General features: G+C 36.5%; 1 protein-coding gene across 2 annotated transcripts; it reads left to right on the forward strand.

Moving 5' to 3' along the window:
• Positions 1-227: 227 nt before the first annotated feature.
• Positions 228-5,562, forward strand: isg20l2 (interferon stimulated exonuclease gene 20-like 2). Of its 2 annotated transcripts, none has more exons than XM_084943952.1 (4): positions 228-293; positions 1,498-2,225; positions 3,212-3,412; positions 3,814-5,562. In XM_084943952.1, the coding sequence occupies exons 2-4, from the start codon at positions 1,620-1,622 to the stop codon at positions 3,931-3,933; spliced, it is 927 nt and encodes a 308-aa protein (XP_084800078.1). In that variant the 5' UTR covers positions 228-293; positions 1,498-1,619; the 3' UTR covers positions 3,934-5,562. The 2 variants fall into 2 exon arrangements, with proteins under 2 accessions (XP_084800078.1, XP_084800079.1); XM_084943953.1 differs by having other exon boundaries at positions 243-565.
• Positions 5,563-10,917: the final 5,355 nt, after the last annotated feature.

Raw genomic sequence — 10,917 nt, forward strand, 5'->3', positions numbered from 1 at the left:
ACTCCCTACTGTGAGCAAATAGTACATTATTTAGGAATTAGTGGAAATGATACTACAAAAGACGTTTAAAGAGTTTTAGTTTAGTATATTACTCAAAGTTATTGTGCATGTCAATTTTAAAATATTTTATGATTTCAAAGAAATGTAATAGAGAGGCTTTGAGATACCAGAGATAAAAGTATTCAAACCAATCTGGAATCTTCAAGATGGACAAAGGGTATCCAAAGGCAACATGCCCCGGATGTAGATCATCTGTTCTGGGCAGGAGGATTCGTTCGGTTCACGTGTAGCAGGTCTGGTTTTATGTTTCTAAAAGTTAATTTTAGGCATTTCCTTTGAGGGCATATATCGCTATCGACCGACCAAATGTTCACAAGCAGAAAGAGAAACTGTCCATTGAGAGAGACTGTCAATAAACAGTGTTTGGTGTCCAACGTTAGCGTTAGCGGGCTAACCTTAGCAGTTATTAGCTAATGTTAGTATTAGAAGATATAGCAGTATTAGCAGTAGTGGCATCCACCAAGTGCAGCTGATGAGGTTTCCTGATGCCTGCTCAGTCATCCAGGTAAGGAAATCAGGTTTCCTTACCTTCAGGTTTCCCCAACTTTATAAACAGTACGGTTTGTAAAGTTTGAATCTGCGACACGATGGGACAGTTACTGTGCCTGCTCATTTACCAGTTGCTTATAAATCCCGTATAAAGTTAGCTTTAAGATTTTATATTTTCCGAATCCCTCAAGTTGCCATGTTAAGTTGGGAAAAGTGTTCACCCTTCCATCCACGACCACAAACTATCAGGTCGCAAAAAGTAAACAATTAAAACGGAAAACATCTATTGGGAAAGGATGGAATAGTACCAATGTTTACATTGTCAATCTGGCAACTTCAATGTTTTCTATTTCCCGGACAAGTCCAGATTGAAGTTACGTCCCCAAATTGGTTAGATAATTAGATATATGGATACTTTATTCAATTTTACGAGCAAAATTATTGTGTTATAACAGGATAAAGAATAAAAAAAACAGTACAGTCTACAATTATAAGCAACATAGTTGAAGCCAAAATGCTACATGCTCATAGTGATGACTTTACAACTTGAGTGAAAAAATGTGCACAAATTTTTATACTACATCGATTAAAAACAGAGCATTTTAAGAAATGAAATGAGTTAAAAAGTAAAGATAAGACTTAGATTGTGCAAGAAATTAGTGAAAATTATATTAGTGAATGATATATACACTCCAAATCTAACAAACGACTGTATAACAGTAAAATACTGAGATATATCTGTAAAATGTTGTGCCTGAGAAGTGTGTTCACCTCACAGAAAGAAGAGTTATTGGACAGTTCCACAGAGAACAGTAACAATGATTTCCTGAAGTGTTCTTTGCCTAGAAAAGTATCTGAAAATTTGCAGGCATTTTCAGGCACTTGGTCTGTTTGGTTATAATTCTGCAAATCCAGGCACAGTTTGATAATATTGTGTTTGCCTTGCAGGATGAGACTTCTAAACTGGACTAAACCCAACAAGGACCTGTTGAAGGATTACAAATAACCAGCTCTATGAGATTGTTTTGTGGGAAAGTGTGTGTTTTGAAATTATTTAATTTGATGTAAACATGTCAGACATTTGGATTAATTTATCTCTTGATGAAACTGCACCGAAAAAAGCTCCAGCAGGCAAGGTAAACAGGAAAAAAGAGTGGCTGCGTAGAAAGAGGCACAACCGTGGAGCAAAGGGGTACAGGGAAGGTAAACAAAAAAACAACCAGTATAGGCAAGACTTCAGACAGAGCCAAACACCACTTCAGAATGGTGCGTCCATTAAATGCCCACCAGCTTCCACTTCCACACAAAGCAAAAGTTTATCGTGTCTGGCCAGTGCACACAGTAGTTCCATGCCTCCATGTGGTGAAAAACCAAAGGAGCCCCTGAAATCATCAGCCAGCAGCCCTGGTTCCTCAGTATCAAGCACCTGTAAGCCCATCACCATGTCATCAGGGAACCCTTCTAAGTATGTCGCTATTGACTGTGAGATGGTTGGCACGGGACCAAAGAGCCTCAGTGAGCTTGCACGCTGCAGTATAGTTTCCTATGAAGGAGATGTGATTTACGATAAGTTTATCAAGCCCTCTGCACGAGTCACAGACTATCGCACTCGATGGAGTGGCATCCGACGCCGTGACCTCGTCAATGCCATGCCATTCGCCAAGGCCAGGATGGAGGTGAGAAAAGTGTACTTTTTTTTAAACGATTTAGCATGTTCTTTTACATTGTAAAATGCTTGTCATCAGAGGAGTTAAGAGAGAGAGATATGGGCAAAAATATTGAATTTAAATGTAAAGGAGAACTCAACAACTGCAAAGATGCTGGAAGATATGTAAGTACCAGTGTTATTATAGCTAATATATAATTTATATAGTTATAGTTAATATAGTTATTAATTTGACAGCTAACCAGCACTAAAATATATTGTCAGATAAAACACATTTTAATCCGGATGAACGCACAACATGTGTGAGGTACCATACAAGTTGCAGCTAGTGTAAAGACACAGTAAATAACAGCAATTAAAGACAACTGCAGGAATAATTTATTATCCTAATCCATTTTCGTCCGTTTATCCTGTTCTGGGTTACAGTTGGTCTGGAGCCTGTTGTAGCTGTCTAGCTGCTATCACAGGGTTTTAAAAGGGCTAACAACAAAGAACCTGACAACCATTTACACACAAAATAGAATCTCCAATTGACCTAACATGTATGCGTTTGGAGTATGGACCCACTAATGAAAATTAAAAATGCAAAAATAAAATGAAATGATAATTAAGTTTCCTAACACTTATGGTAGTTAAATGTATTTGTTGTTAGTTTTATAAAAAGCTGTTGTTAAAAAGGGAGCACACTTATGGTCAGGTAAGGTATTCTTGAAAGGAACTTCACAGTTTCATGCAGACCGGTGCTAATATGAATTAATTTGTTTAGATAAACCAACTGTTAATTTATATATGTTTTACTGTTTGAATTTATTTACTGGTTCCTTTTAATGGTCTTAATTTGAAAAAAGAATCACAACTGGGTTAAGATGTCCAAAATAACTTTAATTTAGACATTATTTCATTCCATTGTAGGATTTGATTTTGCAGCGTCCATTACTCTGTATAAACCATATGAGTTTAGTAAATAAGATGGTTTTTTATCCGTTGATACTACAGATACTGTCGCTGATTAAGGGTAAGGTGGTGGTTGGCCATGCCATCCACAATGACTTCAAGGTGATTGGTTACTGTCATCCCCCCGAGCTGACCAGGGACACTTCTCGAATTCCTCTCCTGAACCAGATGGCCGGCATTGAAGGGAATAAGTGCACTTCACTGAAGACGCTCACGAAGGCCATTTTCAACCGTGACATTCAGGTAAGACAGAGTTCTCTGTTTGGTTGAATACAAAATGGAAGATATGTACAGTTAGTGGAGCTAGTTTATTAGAAATTATAATAATTGACATTAATTACACATCTGGACACCAGTAATTTTTTTTTTTATGTGAATCACTAACGACAGTGTTTTTCTCACAGAATTATATCGAATTCAACACAAATATTTACCATAGAAGATTTTTGGTTTTGAATTATTTTATTCTTTTTTTTACCCTGGTGTCCTCTTTCATGTAGTGGGCTGTTGTCAATGACAAATTTAAACTGAAACCTGGGTAGAAAACCAGTTTTTCAACTAAAAGGTTAATATCAAGTAATGTCATCATGATTTTATAAATATGACCACCATAATGCTTAACATGTCCTCTCTTGTGTCCTCAGACTGGGAACAAAGGCCACTCCTCTGTGGAGGATGCTAGAGCCACTATGGAGCTTTACAAAGTGGTGGAACATGAGTGGGAGACGCAACTTGCTGCTAACTCAACGGCCATGTTGGGGTAAAACATTTGATATGGCGGGCGTGCAGTTTGGACAGCGGAATTTAACTGTCCCATTGTTGTGTGAATAACCAAACCAGGAGAACTGCAATTGCTCATTCAACAAACCGGATAACCTTCTACCAGCTGCCTGAATTTAAATAAAACTGTACTGTTGTCAGTGGAGGGGAAGAATGTGAATATCTGTTGGAGCTGAAACTTCTTCTACATCAATTTAAGCTTGATTTGTACTACTGGATGAAATCTATGCCTTACCATTCCATCTGTACCTTCCCAGAAATTTATCTGGATTGGTCCATTTGGTAGTAAAATATGTGAGTAACACAATGATATTGTTTCATTGAAACAATGTGTAATAGGCCACAGTTGTATCTGGCTTTCTCAAAAAAGCTAACACAGTTGCCAGTTTTCAGCCAGTGTTTTTTTTTTTAAACCATGAAAGTCTGTATACAGACAGATATATTACCCACCTAAAGAAGCCTACATTGAAATATATAGTAGCACTGCAGCAGAAATATTGGTAGAAGTATAACTACCAAGGCTTTTAAATCAAGTTTAATCAGATGTGAGTGGTAATTCTGTACATGCTTGTAAATAATTGCACAAGTAAATTCCAGGAGGAGTCTGCTCACTGCTGGGACTTTGTAGAAGGATGTTGGTGTTGGTATAGAGGCAGGTGTTTTTGAAGACACTTCTCTTTTCTGTTTCAGTAAAGATGAGTGTTTTATATGTATTTGCTGCAAGTCCAACAAGATGAGCTCAGTGTCATCCTTAATGGAAGAATAATGAAGACACATTTGTCCAAACTCCAAAAGTAAACATGCAAAAGCTGCAATGGCCATTATGGTCCTGCAGAGATTCAGTGCAGGACTATAAATCAAGCTTTAATTGCAGCAGTTACATTTTGTGTCAGGGTTTTACACTGTGTTCAAATGGTGCTCATGCCACTTGGGGGCAATCATGTCTTTGCTGGAACATTATTATGTGATGTAAACAGTTTTTAGCTTTTCACATGTTTTTTTTTTTTTTTTTTTACTAAATCAGCACTGGGCTGTAGTAGGACCGCATTTTATCAAGAGTCATGTAAACACTGCAAATAAATGGTCTTATATTCTTACCATGTGAACACCAGTGAAAAAGAAAGTCAGCCCTGACTAAAAGAGCGTTAGTCAAACATCTAATTTTATTCAGGACCATAGCTAAAATTCAACAAAGACTTAACCCATGAGTCATCTGTGTAGACTTTATTAATGTGTTTTAAGGACTGAATTGTTAATATCACAGACATCTATAAAGCTTGCATTGTTAAATTTATTGGAGTTATCATTAAAAAACACAAAAATCAAGAATTGATCAATATTAAACTTCATTCCCATTCCCCAAAATACTTCTGCTTAGACTTCAGGGTCCACACTGCTAGCCACTGGTTTGATCTTCCATTTCTCCTGTTCCAGGAGTGGTCTGAGTGCCCAGTTAACCATCTTCCCTCTTTCGACTTCTTTTCCACCAAGTTCAAGAAACATAAGTGGTGACTTTCTGAATTTGTGCAATTTCCTATGCAATGTCTGTTGGAATATGTTATTCACTCTACTGTCATCCTGATTTTAAAATCTATAAATCATTACAGCAGTAATTTTGTGGCGTTACTGTAATTGGGTGTAAAGAAACCAACAAAACTGAGATAACGTTCAATAGAGGTGGGAATCACCATACATCCCACGATACGATATTATCACAATACTTAACTCACGATACGATATTATTTCAATTTTTAGAAATATTTTGCGATATTCAGATTCTGTACATAAAGGTAAACTTTATCAATATTCATTTTATCTAATATCAAAGTCTCGCACTCAGTCTTTCTCTCATTTCAGTCAGTTTTATTGTTGACAAAGTGAATGGTTTGTATTACAGTCTAGTCCAACTTAACTGAATGCAACCATCTGGTACAATTATAGCTATTCTGAACTATGCAATTTATGAAAACTATGCAGCCCATTCAGCAACTGAAGAATTTGAAAGTAAATTAAAACAAAATATAATTTTACATTAAATAAAAAAGTTTTAAACTTAATTAAACTAAAACATGTCTTAAATTAAAATAAGTAAACTGTCATGTTTATTGCTGCCATAAAAAAAGTTAAACACATTTGGACAGTGTCAGGATTCTTGCTCAGAAAAAGGATCAACATGCTCTGAAGTCAGAGCACAAAAACTTTTTTGTAACAAAATATCGATTTCTGCTGTCCCTGTATCGATACATTATTAGCAAACAAAATATCACGATACTACACAGTATCGATTTTTCCCCCACCCCTAACGTTCAAATACTTATGTGCACAAAGCACTGTTTAACTTTTCAGTTTGAAACACTTCTCGCTGTTTTTTTCCACATTAGTTTTTTAATGTGGAAAAAAAACAAGCAACGGTGCCATCTGTGGCCATTTGAGGTAGTGAAAGATGTCTTTGTAGTGCCCGTTTGCATCAGTGTGTAGAAACTTCATAAGTGGCAGCACATAAAGAGCCCCAAATATGACCATGAAGCTAGTGAGTCTGTGAATGCAGATTTCCTGTCCCAGTGAATTCCTGACCTATTTAAATTAAAGGGTAAAATTGCTTCCCAAAAAAGGTGCCTGGAAGTGTCTGTTGATGTCTGCACCTTTCTAAAATTCTTTTAGAAAGACTTTGATACTATCTCCTCATCTGAACAGCATAAATGAGCTCTATGGTAGTCTCTGATACACGACTGAGGAATAGGAAGTACATCAGTTTGAAAAACGGATGCCTCACAGGTCCTCTGTTGGCAGCTTCATTACCCTCTACAAAGCATTAGTCTCAAAATCAACAGTGAACAGTCGACTCCGGGAAACTGGCCTTGTAGACAGAGTTGCAAAGAAAAAAAAAGACCTGTCTGGCCCTAGCCAATAGAGGGAATGGTTAAGATGGGCAAAAATGTGCAAACACTGGGCAAGGCAAATTCAAAAAGAAAAGATTTTGGGTTAACGGATTTATTTATAAGACTAGATGCCATTTGTCAGGAAATACCTTTACATTTCCAATTCCTTTTGGTGGGGAAATATAAAGGCAAAGTGAGAGATTTGTACATGATCAAAGGCATCATGATAAGGAAAGTTAGACTATTTTTCAGTGTGGATACTAGTTGATTGGAGCGGGTTTGTTTTTCCAATAGGACAATAACAAAGCTCCAAAGGATGCAAAAAGTATTTAAAGAAGCTGAGGGCTGGTACTCTGTTTGTCAATATCCTGGCTTTTAATTTGAAAAAAAAACAAACAAACAAAAAACTCATAAAATGAAAAGCAGAGCACAGCAATTCTAACTTATGTTGTTCCAGATTCCTTCAATTGAAGGACAAAATTTAAAATAATTATTCTTTTTTGTATGTTCCAGTGCATTCTGGTACATCCTGCAGATGCATAGAATTGATGTCTATATCTAAAACAGCAATCATTATGGCTCCAATGGCCTGATAGCTGAGTTCTGAGATTAATTATTGTTAGGATTACTTTTCGTCTCAGAACTCATCCACCCCTTTTTAAAAGTCTTTTGACAAAACAGACCTTGGTCAAATGTCAGATCTGACAAACGGCACAAAACGTATGAATTCCCTGTTTTATTGAAGGCTAGCCTTTCCACAGAGCACATCAGCAGCTGCATCAACATATTTCTACTCTTCCAACTTTACACCACTTTGCTGGTGTAAGCATACAATTCTTCCACAGTCTCATACTGTTCCACTTTATGTCCCCTTTGGCAGCTGTTTGTCCTTAAAGGTGAACGTATCAGCATTTTTTCCCCCACTGTGAATTCAGCTCTAGTGAATTAATTATACAGAATGCCATCCTTCCTGAGAAAGCAACACCAGACACATCTGCTATAGCAGAGAAGCTCATTAAAATAGTAAGAACATACCAAACGTCAGAGGCAATACTGCACACAAACACCAACAGTGATTCACCAGCACTTTCTAGGTCTTTGCTAGAAAATCTCTACATACACCAAAACACCATGCTGTCACACCCTGAGAGCTCAGCAGCACAGATTTATTGGACTCAGCACACATCCACTCTGTTTTATACTGGTATTAATTGGGGTAATTTCTTAGCAACAGTGGGTCAGATCTGTTTAATGTGATTGTGGTAGCACAAGGGCACTCACAAGGAGCAGGAAGCCTTGAAGACTCATGTCCTAACTTGAAATTTTAATGTTATGTGTTTTTTTTTAACAGGTTTTTAATCAAATTTATCTCGATAATTTTGCAGGGATGTAACGCTGAAAAAACTTCATCCATGGCAGACGAATTAACACCAAGCTATTCACGTCCTTCTTTGCTCTTCTTCTTTTCATAATCTGTTAACAGCTGTTTTGGCTTCTCAGCTGGCAAACTGAGCTCATAACTTTGTATCTGGAAAATTCTGGCAAAACAAGGCAGGTAGGTAGACAACTATTGCTGACCTAACTGCCAAATTTAATGTTATTCAATTCATGTGCAATGCTGGGAAATTTACATTTGAAATAACAAATGTAAGACTGTTAAAAAGGCAACTGGTAACACAACTATTTAAATCATGAAAGTAATATAACATGACATTTCTTTCCTCTATTTTCAACAAATATATTAAACTGAGACATATATATCAGAAGGCCAGAACCAACCAAGAAACAATACTCCAAATATAATGAGTGTATATTAATACAACATGTTTTAGATACAGAGGCTAAGACACTTGCTACAACAAAAAAGCACATAAGTAACATCACAGAGTAGTGTTTAACCAACAGAAGTTGTGAGAGGAAATCAATCAATGTCCCAAAAAGCAGGTGCCCCCCCCACCCCCACCCCACAGACCACTGTAATTAAGTACACCAGTCAGCCAGAACATTAAAATAATTGACAAGTGGAATGAATATCGTTCATCTCATCTTGTTCTACTGGGAAACTTTGGGCCTTGGCTTTCATGTGGATGTAACTTTGACACTATCATCCATCTACTGTAAATATAGTTGCAGACCACGTACAGCCCCTTTGTTGCTGTGAAGCGACATGTGGTTTAATCCATTCTCTAGATTATCCCATGCTGTTTATCCCCTCTTAATCTCTTTGCATCTGGCTAATAATGTGAATACTTTGATTTTATTCCCTGTTATTAGATTCAAAAGTGAAAGCCAGAGCTTTAAATTAAAGAGGCTTTGGATTTTCTTCTGTAGCTGTATTAAGTCTAATATTTTTGAAATCTTTTTTATATTGACCATTTCAAATGAGAAACAACTTTTGGCTCACTGATTCTTTTGGTCAACATTTCCCTTTGTTAAATGTGATTGCACATTATTGATTTAAATTATTCTTGAATTTTGAAATTAAAGAAGATTAAGTGACTACCTGCTGGATTAATTAGACCTTGGAATACATGCAAGACCACGGTGTGTGTCATTATGCCATACAATATGGATTTTATGGAATTTATTGCCCCGGGGTCAAGTTATTGGGAGCTAGACTCTGCAGATTACCCTTTTCAGACACATGCCATGACTAATATATTTGCTGTGTGATATGTGTCTGAAAAGGAGCCTCAGCTCTATGTGCATAATCAGTTTTTATTGCCCACGTCCAAGCCATCAAGAATTTGTCTATTTTGCAGATTTCTACAGTAGTTAACCTACAGTACATACAGTGGGTTGGTAGCAGGGTCAGGATATGTGGAAGCTTAGGTTCTTATAGTGTCATGCATGTGGGTTATGAAAACTATGCGGGAGGAAATAGAAATCTCTGGAATAAGCAACTTTCTAGATTTATTACAAATCTGTTTAAAATACACTATAAAATAGGGTAGAGGCATATTGAATCCCCTATAACTCGTTCACTCATTCACTTTATCTCACATTAATGGTTTTTACTGTGTCCAGTGACATTCAAGTACCCAGCAGTGAATACAAAGTTGTTCTTAACTGCTGCTCCCCTGTAACATTTATAGATCTCATAGAATAATTAAATGTATAAGCTTCGCTAATAAATATGCAACATGAACTAGGTCACTCTAGGGTCAAAGAGCTAACCTGTGAGTGGAAAAACTGGTTTATATGACCCTTGGATTGTTTTCTTATTTAACAGTTTATTATTGTTTATTGCAGATATTTAGAATCCACTTTTTGTGTAATATTTTATTTGATTGTATTTGATGGTTTGGGCCCCGGGAAGACTAGCAACCACTGTTGTGGAAGCTAATGGGGTTCCTTATAAATAAACTAATAAACAAACATTTTTATTTTTAGAAATTACAAATTCCATGAACATTGCTTAATTTTTGGATGGTGATCTCATGACTTCAAGCACTTATAACATGCTAAAACTACCAGCTTACCTCAATATTTGGTCGCTAAAGTTACATTTACAATCATATTCCAGCTTTGTGGCGCTTTAGTCTCTTACAGCATTAGTTTTGATACACATATTACTATATGGCTCAACATCACTACTCTTGAGCTCTTTGCCAAAACAAAAGCTCAGAGAAAAATATTTATTAAACACCAAATTAGCTAGTGAGCACATAGACGCACTTTGCAAATTGTAATTGACATTCAAATTGCCACTGATGAATTAGTCACATCAATTTGTGTCCAAAGTGAAGAAACAAACAACAGGAAGTCAGATAACCACAATATCATTATGCAAGAATACTGACTAATTATATTTTGAGATGTTATCTTGTAATTATGTGACACACAGTTTGTGAAATGAGATGCAGATCTCCCAAGATTCTAGCATAAATCATCAGAAAATGTGTCACTTTTTTCCTTCTTTGGAGATCCAGACATGATTGTGAGTGGTAATGTTTTGAGACTACAGCTGAATGCTAATTTTATTGAGTCTGCTGGAAATCTGGGTTAGACTGCAGGCATTAGCCCTTAATAAGGGCATTATATATTCGAGCATTTTGTCAGATTCTTATGGAATTGTTCCTCCCCCTA

Source organism: Perissodus microlepis, chromosome 11, assembly GCF_051167445.1.
Source record: "Perissodus microlepis isolate ML-2025 ecotype Zambia chromosome 11, ASM5116744v1, whole genome shotgun sequence".
Classification (NCBI taxonomy): domain Eukaryota; kingdom Metazoa; phylum Chordata; class Actinopteri; order Cichliformes; family Cichlidae; genus Perissodus; species Perissodus microlepis.